This window comes from Pristiophorus japonicus, chromosome 1, assembly GCF_044704955.1.
Source record: "Pristiophorus japonicus isolate sPriJap1 chromosome 1, sPriJap1.hap1, whole genome shotgun sequence".
NCBI classification, from domain to species: Eukaryota; Metazoa; Chordata; class Chondrichthyes; family Pristiophoridae; genus Pristiophorus; species Pristiophorus japonicus.
In genome coordinates, this window is record NC_091977.1 from 298,050,159 (window position 1) to 298,066,932 (window position 16,774).

At 42.5% G+C, this 16,774-nt stretch overlaps 1 protein-coding gene across 9 annotated transcripts in view; it reads right to left on the reverse strand.

Moving 5' to 3' along the window:
* The window catches only part of ubr5 (ubiquitin protein ligase E3 component n-recognin 5), a 176,905-nt gene extending 165,502 nt beyond the window's left edge, over window positions 1–11,403 (reverse strand). For all 9 annotated transcript variants that reach the window (XM_070888496.1, XM_070888497.1, XM_070888500.1 and 6 more), the window contains exon 1: window positions 11,073–11,403. In XM_070888496.1, coding sequence (XP_070744597.1) covers window positions 11,073–11,134 — 62 coding nt within the window. In that variant the 5' untranslated portion in view covers window positions 11,135–11,403. The remainder of the gene's footprint in view (window positions 1–11,072) is intronic.
* Between the last annotated feature and the right edge of the window lie 5,371 nt (window positions 11,404–16,774).

Below are 16,774 nucleotides of genomic sequence, written 5' to 3' on the forward strand. Positions count from 1 at the left end.
AGATTTTGCCATGGGTAAAGTCAGCGAACTGGCAACATTCGCCATCATTAACCCTCTGAAACTGACCACAAATTCAGGATTTAGCGCATGCGTAAATCTTGAAGTTGCGGTTAATTATTCATTGCTCCGACGTAGGCTTCCCTGTGGACATCAGCCCCATCCCCGCAACCCACCACCAGTGGAACTGACAAAAACAAAAGCTTTTCCAGGCAATCGCTGTTAAGTACCCTATTAAATGTTACGCCTTGTTGGAATAAGTGTAACTGTGGTTTTTAAACAGCGTATTGACTGCTACACAACTGTTCTGGCCCCCAAAAATTATTTTTATTTGTGGAATGTCAAATTTCTCCATTATGATAAAAATTATAATTTTGTTCATATTTCAGCTTCTATCTTATCCCCATGTGAAAGTTTACATTTCACTAACATTTTTATAAAACTGCTTTTTATTTCCTGGGTTGCTGTCTGCGAGAATTCTTCAATGTGATTGGCTGCTTAGACAGCTTGACGACGTCATGGCTGCATCGCTCTAGGAATCTCCTAGTCAGAGCTACAATCAATGACATGTCGAGAAACCTCAAGTTTGCGCCACATATATTGCGAGATCTCTGTGGGCTGCTTTCTTCGATGTCAGTGGCGAGCGCATTTGCTTCGCCGCTGAACACAAATTATGGGTCATTATCTTGAGCAATATGGTGTTACTGTGGTAAAAGAAATAAATAGGCAATGCATGTAGAGTGCACATATGTACACCAGGATTCTCTCAGAACAGGATATACGTTGTACTTTGCCAATTTATCTTTGCACCCATCATTAAAACTCTCGGGTGTAGGCTCACAGTACTGCGACGAGACAATCTGCAAGCCAAATACCATTTCACATTTAGATCCCATTCTAATTTTTCCATCAGCTTACAAGCTGCACGAAAGGTCCAAGTACGGTAAGATACGTTGCCTGACCTTCAACATTCTGCCCCAAAAATTATACATTTATAACATTTTTTATGCAAACTTAATTACACTGCAACTTTACAGATTCTATTCCTCATTAAAATCTATCCCCATTATTCCCCTCTTCAAAAAAACTGCACTTACTCCTCTCTCCTTATAAACTACCACCCGATCCACAACCTCGCTTTCCCCTTCCAAAGGCCTTGAACATGCTGTTGCATCCCAAATACACACTCATCTTTCCCATAACTCAATTTTTAACTTCCCCAATCAGGTTTCCACCCCAGCCACGTCACTGAATCAGCCCAAATTAAATTTACAAATTACATCCTCTGTGACAGTGACCATGGTGCACTCTTCCTCCTCATACATCTTGACCTGTCGGCAGCCTTTGACACTGTTAACCACACCATCCTCCTCCAAGATCCATCTGAGTTGGACTGCCTTTGCCTGGTTCCATTCTTACCTATCCAGTCATAGGCAGAGAATCTCCAGCAATGTCCTCTCTTCCAATCCCATTATCTCCCAATCCCACCCCAAACCTCATTTCTCATCTACATGCTGCCCTTTGACGACATTATCTGAAACACAATGTTGGGTTTCAAATGCATGTTGACAACACCCAGCTCTATCTCGCCACCACCTCCATCGATCCCTCCACTGCCTCTATTGTCAAACTCCTTGTCTGGCATCCAATCCTGGTTGAGCTGATATTCCCTCCAAATAAACACTGGGAAGAATGAAGGCATTGTCTTCGATCCCCGCCATAAACTCTGCTCCCTCACCACTTACACCACCCCCTCTCTGGCCACTGTCTCAGGTTGAACCATACTGTTTGCAATCTAGGTGTCCTATTTGATCCTGAACTGAACTTCCACCCCGTATCCTCTCCATCACAAAGACCGCCGATTTCCACCTCCGCAATAATGCCCATCACCACTGGCACCACAGCCAGTCTGCCGCTGAAACCCTCATCCATGCTTTTGCACCCTCAAGACTACTATTCCAATGCTTTGCTGGCTAGCCTCCCATCTTCCATAAACTGAAGCCCATCCAAAGCTTTGCTGACCATATCCTAAGCTCACTAAATCTCTTTCACCCATCACCTGTACTCGCTGACCTACACTGGCTGCCGGTCCAGCAACACCTCAATTTTAAAATTGTGTTTAAACCCCTCCATGGCTTCGTTCCTCCCCATCTCTAACCTCCTCCAGCCTCATCAAGAACTCGGAGCTCCTCCAACTCTGCCAAGGGCAAGTAAGATTTTCTTAGAGAGCACAAGTCTTGCATACATCACAGACAATCCACAAAGTACTCCGATTTAAGTCTTGACTCTGAATAGGTCAACACTATTATAGTTATCACCCCGTCTCGAATTGTCCTATACGATCCATTCTTACAATTGGGGCATACCAACGTATAAAATGTATGATTGTTATGCTTTGTGACTACGGAGATGATGCAGTTTGGGAGGGCTAACAAGGAAAGGGTATACACATTAAGCGGTAGGCCACTTAATAGTGTAGATGAACAAAGGGTCCTTTGGAGTGCTTGTCACAGATCCCTGAAAGTAGGTCAGGTGGATAAGATGGTTAAGAAAGCATACGGAATGCTTGCCTTTATCATCGAGGCATAGAATAGAAGGACAGGGAGGTTATGCTTAAATTATGTAATACTTTGGTTAGGCCACAGCTGGAGTACTGCGTGCAGTTCTGGTCGCCATATTATAGGAAAGACGTGATTGCACTAGAGAGGGTGCAGAGGAGATTTAGGAGGATACTGCCTGGAATGGAGAATCTTAGTTATGAGGACAGATTGGATAGGCTGGGTTTGTTCTCATTGGAACAGAGGAGGTTGAGAGGAGACCTCATCAAGATGTACAAAATATTGAGGGGCACAAAATATTAAGGGGCCTGGACATAGTGGATAGTAAGGGTCTATTTCCATTGATGGAGGGGGCTATTACGAGAGCATAGTTTTAAAGGTGGTTGGTGGAAGGTTTAAAGGGGATTTGAGGGGAGGGCTTCTTTACACAAAGGGTTGTGGAGATCTGGAACTCGCTGCCTGGAAGAGTGGTGGATGTAGAAACCCTCACCACTTTTAAGAGATGGTTGGATGGGCACTTAAAGTGCCGTAACCTGCATGGTTACAGACCTAGAGCTGGTAATTGGGATTAGATTGGATGACCTTTTGTTGGACGGCACAGACGGTAAGTACTGCAGGGAATAGAATACGGTCAGGGTGATCTCCTGGACTAGTTTCGATCGCCTGAATGGGGTCAGAGAGGAATTTTCCCAGATTTTTTTTCCCCCTAAATTGGCTTGGGTTTATTTTGAATCTAGTTTTTGCCTCTCCCAGGAGATCCCATGGCTCCGGTTGGAGTGGAGTGTAGATGTTTTTAGTATAAGGGGTGTTGTAGTTGTGTGGGACGGACTGGTTGGGCTGGTTGCTCTTTGCCTTTCCGTCATTGCTCATAGGTTTATATGTAACCTTTAGGGCTGCTGACCAAGTGCCATGCGGCTCGGTGTTGGCCGGCACGGACACGATGGGCCAAAATGGCCTCCTGCTGCGCTGTAAATTTCTATGGGCCCAAGTTTCCACATGATTTGCGCCTGATTTTTTAGGAGCAACTGGTGGAGAACGGACTATCATAGAAATCGCAATTCTCCACATTATTTTTTCTGCAGTTCTAGTCAGGTAGAACAGTTCTACTTTGGAACAGAATTTTTTCTTCAAAAGGGGGCGTGTCCAGCCACTGACGCCTGATTTCAAAGTTTCCACAGTGAAAACGTACTCCAAACTAAGTTAGAATGGAGCAAGTGAAGATTTTTGTAGAATTGAAAAAACCTGTTCTACACATTAAAAAAATCAGGCGCAGGTTACAAATTAGGCGTCCAGAACGAGGTGGGGTGGGGGGGGGGGGGGGAGGGAAGTCATTAAATTCTACAATAAATCCTTACTTATACTTCTACAAATAAATCCAACCTGAATAAACATTTATAAGCAAAGAAAAGATTAAGTAAACCATCTTCCTACCTGTGTGAAAGTGCTTCAGGCACAGAGAATGCTGCAGTCAGCTTGAGGCGCCCGTTCTTTCTCGCGGCCGGGGGGTGGGCGCCCGTTCTTTCCCGCGGCGGGAGAGAGAGGAGGCGCCCATTCTTTCCCAAGGGGAAGGGGGGGGGGGGGGGGAGAAAGAGAAAGAGAGAGAGAGAGAGAGAGAGAGAGAGAGAGAGAGAGAGAGAGAGAGAGAGAGAGAGAGGCGCCCATTCTTCCCGCTTTGGGGGGGGGGGGGGGGGGGGGGAAAGAGAGGAGGCGCCCGTTCTTCCCGCTTGGGGGGGCAGGGGAGGAGAGGAGGAGGAGGAGACAGTGAGAAGGCTGCAAGTGCTGATGGCAATGTGCTTTTATTAAAACAATGTTCAAAAATTAAACAGCTACAAAGAACTACAAAAATGGCCGAGTGCCAATGTTTTTTTCCACACTGAGCATGCGCGAACGCTCCAACTTGCACGCGCAGCGTTGCCGGCAGGAAAAAAACTAGTTTAAATAGTACCCGCCCCCTCCCACTTACAAAATCGGCGCGAGTGTAGGCTCCGCCCCCCCTGGGCGCCGCGCCAGGCAGACAAGGAGCTGCAGAACGCTCCAGAATCGCAAGGTTTTTTTTAGGCGCCGTTTTAGGCGTGAAAAACGGGCGGCCAGCTCGGAGGGGCGCCCGTTTTTTATCGTGTGGAAACTTGGGCCCTATGTTTCTAAGTCTTATTCATGGAGATCAGCTGGCTGAACAAAGGTTTCCAAAATTCCTATGCTAACCAGTTTCCACCCCTCATACTTTCATACCCTGCCCATTAGCATTTTGATTTCCCAGATAATTAGATGTCCTGAACTTTACTACTCCACAAAGATTTGATGCCAAATAGGTTTGTGACTTACAAACTCTCAGTACATCTCTATTGCATAAAGATATTGCACAAATGCCCATATTCTAACAGATGCATCTCGGAAACTTCTCAGAACACTCAATTGTAATCAACACCATAGTTATAGCTTAAAAGGTTATCAAAATACACCATTTAACTCAAAGCCAAATACTGCAGACGCTAGAAATCTGAAGCAAATTAAAAAATGCTGTAAACACTGAGCAAGTCAGGCACAGCATCCCTGAAAAGTGACAAGTCAACATTTCAGACATTGCCGAGCATCTAAAAGGAAAATTCCTGAAATGTTAATGTCAGGCACAGAGAAGCGACAAATTGAGTGTTTCCAACATTCTCTGATTTTACACTGAATTTAACATGCACAATACTGTGATTAATAGAACTAAATTGCCCCCAAATTCAGTGACATCAAAATTAATTGATCAGAAAAAGTAATAACCACATTTGAAAATCAATACATACAAAAAGGCACAGTAATGCAGCATCAACCAACCATTTCATTGGTTGTAAAGCTCTTTGGGATATCCTGAGTGGCAACATCAAACGGTCACATCTGTCTCTGCTGTGCGGGTAATATTTTTCTTGTTTTGAAAATCCTACAACTTATTAAATACATCAACTGACAATTCACAAAATACCCAAATACTGCCCGTTTTAACTTTACTTGAATTCCTAAATTGTTAATTCAAAACAAGTAACAAAAAGATGCAGAAAATGCCTTCACAGCATTTCTATTACAGCAAAAAATTAAAATTAGCCAAGTGCTCATTTGCTAATCTGAGCAGAAATGCAAGTCAATCAAAATACATCTAATATACAGCCAATGTGATAAAGGATTAGTGGATACATAGCCAAGTAACAAACGTTCTCTGCAATGAATTATATAACTACGCGCGATCAAATTTGTGGCAAGCATTTTCTTTGCTGAAAGAAAAAATTTGGATACCTTGCTACATAATTAAACCAGTTTGCATCAAGTACTGAAGGAGTTGACAAATACAGATTAAGTGTCCCGTTAGTATGCCAATTTTTTTTTCAAATAAACAGTGCCACGAGACATACAAGTGGTTGTACACATGTACAAGTGTCAGAACTTTCAAGACAAACTTGATGTGCAATTCTCCGAAGTGTGATTTAAATGTTTGCACAAGAGAAATATGAATGTAGTCAAGTTGTATTGGGCTTTGTGGATGACAATCTAGTCCTATTTCTTATATAAACCAGAGCTCAGTTCATTAACTGTACTTAATTACTGTACTTATTTGCGTAAAATTTAGGCTAGTATAATTCCCAGCAATCGTAGTTTCCCTATTTAACCAGTACATAGCAAAATCACCGATGTAGCAGTGCATAGGAACTATAGAAATAACTGCAAGTCAACTGAGAACTTAAGAACATCGCTGTTTCATTACATGTTTTCCTTACTTCTTTGGTCAACAAACACCCCCCAAAAATACACTGATGTGTGACTAAATCCCCAACTGTTTTCCGAGGACAACTACTGCTAAGCAGAATTATTGTGCAAGTCTGTAAAACAGACAGACATTCAAAGGAAATCACTGCACAGGATTGTAAGGTGACTCAACAAAATATTAGTACCGGTAATTGCACTTAGCGTAGAAGTCAAGCCCCAACATGATGCTATTAAAAAGGAATGTTCTGTTTTGAATTCCACTCAGAACTGCAACACAACTCAGGTATCATGTCTGCCAAGCCTCTTGCTGCACTAAATTTAAGATAACCTGAACAAAGCAAATATCTGTAATTGTTAAATTTACAATGGTCTAGTGAGTACAAAGTGAGGTCCCAATCTCATACACGCCATCAGAAAATACAGGTTGTAAAAATGCATGCCAAGCATTTTCCTATGGGAAGAGGAAGTGGGAGAAGGAGCTGCCTAGATGCAACATGCAGTTACTGAGCAATATTGGCCAAAGAACAAGTCAGCTGGGGAAGACCACAGGAGGGAATAGAACATGCAATTTTATGAATACTAATTTCTCCTGACTTATTACAGAAGTGACATTACATCCTACACAAGTCTCATTAATATTTCCCCACAATTTGTACCTAAAATCTGCTGCCGCATCTTCATTTAGGTCTTTATGGAGCACAAACTGCTGATGCAAGTTTGCAATATGAATTTTACCAACAGGTATAAAAATTCATATGCTTGCATTAAATCAAACTTTACATTTCCAATTATCACTGGGCCCAAAGATGAAATACTGGTACCTTAATCTTTAAAATTTTCACGTCGGTTTTAACATGTTTGATTCAGCTATTCTGCTCACCTCCCAAGCTTGATCCCCCTATTCTGCTGACCTTATGTCAACTAAGCACCAAGCAGCAGCCAGGTAGCTCAGATTGGGGAAAAAAATCATAAGAGTCACCCATGGGCTCACTAACATGCTTGGAGCAACACCAGATGCAGGTCAGCTTCAGAATGTGGGGGGTATGGGGAGAATCAGGAGGCAATAAGATTGAACAGGAATTTTTTTTCCCTTTAAAACCCTGGTCAGTTTTGCCCTTATTAAAATACATGGCCTACTTTAATGCAATTAATAAATTGTAAACAATGCACATTACTTTCTAAAAAAAAATTGAGATGAAAAAAACAAATGCCCAATAATATTTTGCACAATCCATGGCATAAGTTTAATTTGATTTGGATCACTGCTAACAAATGCAGACACACTTAATATAAATTTGACCCATTATATTTAACAGGAATTACACAGTGATCAAATACAGAAATTGATCAAAAGTGGCCAAATTTGTCAATGAAATTCCTGCTTGTAATGTACTGTTGCATCATGAACCTTAGCTTCTTCAAATTGCAATCCAAGTCAAATCAAGGGTTCTCCCTGGGTTATCTAGGGAGTAAAATCTTAAAAAGGCATTATCCAGTATTCACTTTTTCCAGTCCAGCACTTCGGACATTTAAGAATATACTGTTCATATGCCAATTGCCCAGGGCAAAAAAAAAAATCAAATTTCAACTCAAGATAGCAATCTTGCAGAACAGGGTCTGTCAAACCAGACCAGAGTGGCCAGCCAAAATGCAAATATTGTTTAAAAAGATTAGCAAATTGAGCCCATCAGCATATCAGAGATTCAAGTTTTCACCATTTAATACTGTAAAAAATATATTAAAGCACATTTGAATTCACGATGGCAACACTAGGTTGTTACAAGCACAATTGGTCAGTAAAAAGGTTAACAAAGAAAGCAAACACAACCACTCCATTTTGTCTTAGAGCAAGGATGTGTATATCTACAAACACATTTCTGGTTTTTTTTTTAAGTCAATAAAACCACCTACTTAATACAATTTTGAAGAGTGTAAGTTCAATTGGATATAAAATTCCAATTGGTAAAACTTTAAGTGAACGGATACCTGCCTTTCGGGAAGGAGAAAACAAGAAAAAATGATTGCTGGAATTATACAAGTCAAATATTTGGATTTTGATAGCATTATCTTGAAAAAGTACTGCTCTTCCTAACAAAACTTTCCAATGGAGAACAGTGGGCACAAAGCAGAAAGTAAAAGATATTTCCAGAAGACTAAAGCATTGTTAATGAGGTGTGTTTTCAGGAGGCTTATAAAGGTGGAGAGGGGTTAGAGGGTAGTACAGCAAAGTGTAGGAAAAAAATCCAGAGTGCAAGATGTGTCAGCTGTTTCATCCATAGAAGAGGGAAGAGGCACAGTAGGCCAAAGGGCAGGTGTTTCTGAATGTATTGCTCTTGCTTTTTCCATGGAGAATTCAAAGACATAGATTTTGAGGCTGACGGGCTATGGGACAGGAAGTCACTGGTATGGTATGGTCAGCAAATATGTGAGGATAAATATACAGGATAGGATAACTGCCAGAATTTGAATTTGTGTAGACCGCAGCTCAATCCAGAAGAACATTGCAGAAACTTGAGCCTTGATTTGGCAAAAAGCACAGATGACGGTTTCAGCTGATGCAGTATGTAATGCTTCAGAGACAAGTAGTCCTGGCAATGGACCACATGTGGTGTTTGAAGCTCAGCTAAGGACACCATGGTTGTGCACCTATAGGTTCAATCTGAGTGAGAAGCCCCAAAAGGATAGGGAATCTGAATCAGAGACACAAAGTGAACAGTATGGCTTTGGCAATGAAGCAACATTCTGACTCATCCTGGGCTTGATGCAAGTTAAGTAGGGGGAAAAGATAATAGATTAACAGCGAATAAATTGCTTTGGGTATCAGGATACACATGGAAACTACCCCATGTTTGGAATGACATCTCCTTATTCAGGTGCTGCCTCTTGGCAAAGTGGCTGGCTACAATTTGGGGCACACCAGGAGTGACCATATCCAAGTCAGAATTGTGTAAAGTGACTTGTTTTTTTTTTTACAAGAACATGCATTTTATTACTGTATTTTGAGCATGTAGATGTCCTACGATTGCCACAAAAGATCAATTTTTCAGAAAAATGTAATGTGACTTCATTAGTCTAGGAAAATGACATTTTAAAATTAGTTAAGCCTGTACTATTTTATATTATATAAAACCAGCATCTAATGGATTAATACTGCAGCATCCTTTTTATTGGACTGCATGAGCAAAACACATTACACCACACCACCCATGAATGAACATTAGTCTCGATTTTCTTGATCCAAGCAATTTTGCAGCAGGTTAAAATCTGCTGGGATTTATCTAACCACATCTGTCTTCTATCTTAGATTGTACTACAGTAAAAAGTTCAATTTTCTCCCATTTCCTTCCATAATACCTTCTGCTTAGAAGGCAGCAACCCTCCTGTACTTTGCCAAGAAGGCATTGTTCATATGACAGCATGGCCGTCACTGCATAGAATAGAAAAACCTCAACTGATTTTCCTCTCTCCCTCCAAAGCCAGGAGCAACAAGGCTAATTGTGGTCTAATTAGTTCATTTTTTTGAAGCAAAGCAAGCATGACAAAAATATCAAGTTATGAAACACCACATGACCAAAATAACTCAAGAATGATACAGTTTTAGAGTTAGGTTCCTTTTTTAAAAAAAAGGACTCTAAATAGATCTGGTGTGTAGGAAAACTGCATTTTTTAATGCAGTTGGTTAAAATAGTTTTTTCTAAACTGAATTTATTTTCAAAAACATCTATTTCTTAACTTGAGATGCAGCTAACAGGACATAACAAAATTACATTTTGTAATATAATCTGATTGTTATGAAATTCACATTAAACATTCCACAAGACTGGCTCAGATCCCTATAATTTTGGCCGTTTATAAAATGCATTATGTACTTCATCCTAAATGTACCTGCGATGAAAACTGGTTGTACACAGATCTACTCACACATTAAGTTAATTTATAGTGTACACGATCAAATAATGCATTAAAAGTCATCAACTATTTTTACAGTATACAGATGGCAAACATTAAGTCCACTATATGTATATACACGTAACAAGATTAGCAGCTCTTTCCCCTGGAATCAAAGCTTTAGAAAGGATACGATTCTTTTTTTTTTATAAAAAGAAAAAAAATGGAATTCCTCCCCCCTCCTATATGCTTTGGAGACATCACGCCAGAAAGTAGTAGTGAAAATCTGCGCCGATTAATGGAGATAAATACAGTGGGATGGTCGATAGGGAGGATGAACCGTGTGTTACCGGCTCGATAAGCCACCCGGGGGAGGGGAAGAGGGAAGTAGGGCAACAATCGCTCTGCAAATGACGCATCGCCCGTTTCTCAGACACCCTCGGCCGAAGCCGGCACCAGCTCACCCTCGCGCAAATATCACAGACATGTGCTTCGTGCGTTATTTTCCCAACAAACAAAAAAAAAAATGTCCAATTAAACCACCGGGTTCCTTCCCCCCGCCGGGGGGTTTGAGCGATGGGCAATCAGGCCCGAGGATGGTGCCGGGGCCTCCATCCACATCCAGTCCAGACCGCTTTGTCCTGGGAGGGAGGGGGGAGGGGGGCTCCTACTTGGGATGGGAGAGTGCGGGAGCAATCTGCCTCACCCGGGTGGCTAGAGCCTCCTGGCTCTCACTCCATCGAAGCCGCATTGTCTCGGTAACTTTTCCGCCCAAACCGGACCAGATCAGACCAGGCCTTCGGCGAGGGCCACATCCGCCTTTCCACAGAGTCACATACACACCCCCGGGGCTTAGGCCGCGTGTGCCAGGCGCGCCCGCTCGCTCACCTGTCATTGAGCTGATCCTCGGTGCCCGGTAAGGGATGCACCACAAAGTGAATGGACGTCATGGCGGGCTGCGAGGGAAAGGGGGGAAGAGAGAGCCAAGCGGCCGAACCCGCGCGGCGCCAGCAGCAAACACACACACACACACACACTTGGAGGGGAAGGAGGGCAAAATCTCGGATTTTATAAAGTTAATTCCTTTTGATTTTTTTATCTTTTTGAATCCTTTTCTCCCAAACGTTAGCGACCAGACGACGCTTGTTCTCGGAATTTTTTTTCTGACACCACCCGCCTGCCGCTTCAGCAAGCAGCAGCCGCCGCCATCTTACTGTTGATGCGCCCCGCCGATAAAAGCCGCCTCCGTATTGGCTGCGCCCGCTCGGCCGGTCGGCGTCCGTAACGAGCCATCCGATTGGCCGCCAAATAAGGAGCCGGCAGAGAGGGGAGGGAGGGAGCGAGAAAGGGGACAATAGCATTGGGCGCCAGTCAGGTGACGCGCGGCCGGGCGTGTGATTGCAGGTCAGCCGGGGGCCATTGTTAGGGGCGGACACGTGACAGAAGGAGGGCAATTACAACCCCACCCTTCCAGCCGTATACAACTCACCTTTTGTCCACCCCACCTCACATACACACACTCCTAACCCTCCCATGGTCAACGTCAGTGATATGTAAAAACTAACATACCACCAAGGGAATGAAAAAAATAATTAAGATTTTAATACCTTTTCAGTGTCAGCCAGTGGCTCAGCGGTAGCACCCTTGCCTCTGAGTCAGATGGTTATGGGTTCGCAGTCCCACTCCAGAGACTTGAGTGCAAAAATCGAGGCTGACAGTCCAGTGCAGTGCAATACAAAATAAAAAAGCAAATTATTATTTAAATGGAGAGAGACTACAAAATGCTGTGGTACAGAGGGACCTTGGTGGGGAGGGGGAGGGGGGTCCTTGTACATGAAACACAAAAAGTTAGTATGCAGGTACAGCAAGTAATTAGGAAGGCAAATGGAATGTTGGCCTTTATTGCAAGGGGGATAGAGTATAAAAGTGAGACCACACCTGGAGTACTGCATACAGTTTTGGTCTCCTTATTTAAGGAGAGATATACTTGCTTTGGAGGCAGTTCAAAGAAGGTTGACTAGGTTGATTCCTGAGATGAAGCGGTTGACGTATGAAGAAAGGTTGAGCAGGTTGGGCCTATACTCATTGGAGTTTAGAAGAATGAGAGGTAATCTTATTGGAATATATAAGATTCTGAGCGGGTTGGACGGGTTAGATGCAAAACGAATGTATCCCCTCATGGGGGGATCTAGAACTAGGGGGCATAGTTTCAGAACAAGTGGTCGCCCATTTAAACCGGAGATGAGGAGGAATTTCTTCTCTCAGATGGTCGTGAATCTTCTCTACCCCAGAGAGCAGTTGAGGCTGGGTCATTGAATATATTTAAGGTAGAGATTGACAGATTTTTGAATGATAGGGGAGTCAAGGGTTATGGGGAGCGTGCAGAAAAGTGGAGTGGAGGCCAAGGTCAGATCAGTCATGATCTATTGAATGGCGGAGCAGGCTCGAGGGCCAAATGGCCTACTCCTGCTCTTTTTATGTTCTTATGTGCACTGCTGGCAGAGAGGTGCCATCTTTCGGATGAGACGTTAAACCGAGGCCCTGTCTGCTCTATCAGCTGGATGTAAAGGATCCCATGGCAATATTTCGAAGAGAAACAGGGGAGTCATCTCTGGTGTTCTGGCCAATATTTATCCCTCAACCAGCATTGCAACAAAAAACTGATTATTTGGTCATTATCACTTTGCTGTTTTTGGGAGCTTGCTGTTTGTGGGAGCTTGCTGTGCGCAAATTGGCTGCCACGTTTTCTACATTACAACACTGACTACACTTCACATACTACTTCATCGGCTGTAAAGCACGTTGAGGCATCCGGTGGTCACGAAAGACGCGATATAAATGCAAGTCTTTCTTTTCTAGGGAAAGGTCTCATAACTTTCTGATAGTCCTCATAGAGCACAGAAGGGGGTCATTCGGCCCATCATGTCTGAGCCTGCTCTTTGAAGGAGCTATCCAATTAGTCCTAATCTCCAGCTCTTTCTCCATAGCCCTGCATTTTTTCCTTATATATGTATCCTTATCTGTATATTCAATTGCCTGGCAATTCTTCCTTTTCAATTATATATCCAATTCCCTTTAGATATTGTCAACAGCATGTCCCCAACAACTTGCATTTATATAGCACCTTTAATGTAGTAAAACATCGCAATCTGCATCGCAGGAGTGTTATCAACATAATTCTCTACCCCAGAGAGCAGTTGAGACTGGGTCATTGAATATATTTAAGATAGAGATAGACAGATTTATCAAACAAAATTTGACACCGAGCCACGTAAGATGATATTAGGACAGGTGACCAATAGCTTGGTCAAAGAGAGTTTTAAGGAGCGTCTTAAAGGAGGAGAAACAGGCAGAGAGTTTCAGGAAGGGAATTCCAGAGCTTAGGGCCTAGGCAGTTGAATACATGACCACCAATGAAGGAACAAAGAAAAGCGAGGATACACAAGAAGCCAGAATTGGAGGAGCGCAAAGATCTAAGAGGGCTGTAGGGCAGGAGGCGGTTACAGAGATAGGGAGGGGCGAGGCCATGAAGGGATTTGAAAACAAAGATGAATATTTTAAAATCAAGGCATTGAACTGGGAGCGAGCACAGGGATGATGGGTAAATGGGACAGTGCAAATTAGAACATGGGCAGCAGAGTTTTGAATGAGCTAAAGTTTACGGAGGGTACAGGGTGGAAGACCGGCCAGGAGAGCATTGAAATAGTTGAGTATAGAGGTAACAAAGGCATGGATGAGGGTTTCAGCAGCAGATGAGCAGAGGCAAATAGGCAATGTTATGGAGGTGGAAGTAGGAGGTGATGGAGGGGATATGGTGACAGCAGCTCAGCTCAGGATCAAAGTTGGCAACAGTCTGGTTCAGCCTCAGATAGTGGCCGGAGAGAGCAATGGAGCCGGTGTCGAGGGAACAGAGTTTGTGGTAGGGATTAAAGACAATAGATTTTGTCTTCCCAATATTTAATTGGAGGAAATTTCTGATGATCAAATACTGGATGTTAGACAAGCAACGTAACAAATCAGAGGCAGTGGAGGGATCGAGAGAGATGGTGGTGAGGGAGAGATGGGTGTCGTCAGTGTACATGTGAAATCTGACGCTGTGTTTTCAGATAATGTTTCTGAGGGGCAGCATGTAAATGAGAAATAAGAGGGGGACAAGGATAGATTTGGAATTCCAGAAGTAATGGTGCTGGAACGGGAAGAGAAGCCATTGCAGGAGATTCTCTGGCTGCGACTGGACAGATAAGAATGAAACCAGCCAAGGGCAGTCCCACACAGCTGAACAATGACATTGGAGGAGATGGTGTGGTCAACCGTGTCAAAGGCTGCAGACAGGTTGAGAAGGAATAGTGCACCAAGGCCACAGTTACATAGAATGTAATTTGTAACTTTGATGAGGACCATTTCATAACTGTGGAGAAAGTATATTTTACAGAAAATCACAGGTACATGGGAGTGAGTTACAACACTGTAATTTAATCAAGGATTTTCTTGCTCTCATGGTTTACTGATTAGTGTCATCGGATCCCTGGGTCAGACTAAACTGCTTCCCTGACATTTAAAGATAAGATTTTCTTTGTGACAAATATTAATTAGAATTTAATAATCTTAGGTTGCTGGCACATACCAGCATGCTCCATGTCCTTGATAAGTGGTATTTATTACAAAACATTATTAACATTTTGTGATGGAATCCACAAAGCACAAATTGAATTATGGACGAAAAGCAAAATCTAATATCAGAAATCTGAAATAAAGCAGCAGTGACCAAGCTTTTTGACTTCACTGGCCACATGGATGTGTACCATGAAGCCTAGAGGGCCACATATAGAAGTACATATAAGTTACAACACAGAAACAGGTAATTCAGCCCAATCATCCCATGTCAGCACTTACCCTCCACACGCACAAGTAGTTCCAATCACATTTAACTATCCAATTCCTACAACTCTTTTAGAGGAGACAAAATAAAACATTTAAATCAAGTACCCCCCAATCTGGGGGGCCACTCCAAATATTTTCCAATGCCCTTTTTTGTTTTTTGTTTTTTTTTGTATTTTTGTAGTTTTTTTTTGTGTTTTTTTTGGGGGCATTAAAATCATATATTTTACAAGTGCCCCCTATAAAAGGGGAGGGGGACACTAAAACCGGCATCCACCCAATTCCTACAACTCTTTTAGAGGAGACAAAATAAAGCATTTAAATCAAGTACCCCCCAATCTGGGGGGCCACTTCAAACATTTTCCAATGCCCTTTTTTTTTTGTATTTTTGTAGTTTTTTTGGGGGGGTTTTTGGGCATTAAAATCGTATATTTTACAAGTACCCCCTATAAAAGGGGAGGGGGACACTAAAACCGGCATCCACCTAATTCCTACATCCCTTCAACACCTGTACCTTTATTCACCTATCCAATCTAATCTTGAATTTTGACATTGTTTCTGCCTCAACCACTAACCCTGGAAGTGAATTCCATAGCTTCACCACTCTCTGTGAAGAAGTTTCTCCTGCCATCTGTTCTAAACCTTTTACATTTAACGTTGTATCTATGGTCCCTCGTTCTTGACCCTTTAATTACTGGAACAGTCTGCTTCTATCTACCTTGTCCCATCCTTTTATCATTTGAAAGACTTCCATGATTTTACCCCATAATTCGCATCCTGGTGTTCAAATCCCTCCATGGCCTCACCTCATCCCCATTTCTGAAACCAAATTCAGCCCTACAACCTTCCGAGTCCTCTGCATTCCTCCAATCCTGGCCTCTTATGCATCCCCTATTTTCTTTGCCTCACCTTTGTTGGCCGTGCCTTCAGCCAACAAGGCCCAAAGCTCTGGAATTTGCTGCCTAAACCTCTCCAACTCGCTCCTCCTTTAAAACGCTCCTTAAAACCTACCTCTTTGTCCAAGCTGTTGGTTACCTGTCCTAACATCTCCTAATGTGGCTCAGTGTCAAATTGTATTTGATTATGCTCCTGTGAATCCCTGTGGGACATATTACTATGTTAATGTACTATTACTATATAAAAGTAAGTTATTATTTTAACAAAAAAAATACACAAATTATCAAGTTTTTATTTGTATTTGTCTTTCTTCATGGCAAGCAGCATCCTAGCGGATCTGCATTGTACCCTCTCTCAAGGTTCAATATCTTTCCTGTACTGTGGAGCCCAATACTGCACACAGCACTCCAACTGAAGTCTTATTAAGGTTTTATATAGGTTCATCATTATCTCTTGGCTACTATATGCTATACCACTTGACATAAAACCTAGATTCATAGAATCATAGAATGATACAGCACAGAAGGAAGCCATTCGGCCCATCGTGTCTCTGCCTCTTTGGAAAAGCTATCCAATTAGTTCCACTCCCCTGCCCTTTCCCCAGAGCTCGACACATTTTTCCGCTTTAAGTATTTATCCAATTCCCTTTTGAAAGTTATTATTGAATCTGATTCTACCACAATTTCAGGCAGTGCATTCTAGATCAAAATAATTCGCTGTGTAAAAAAAATTCTCCGCATCTCGCCACTGGTTCTTTTGTCAATCACCTTAAATCCTTGTCCTCTGGTTCTTGACTCTTATGCCACTATTTGCTT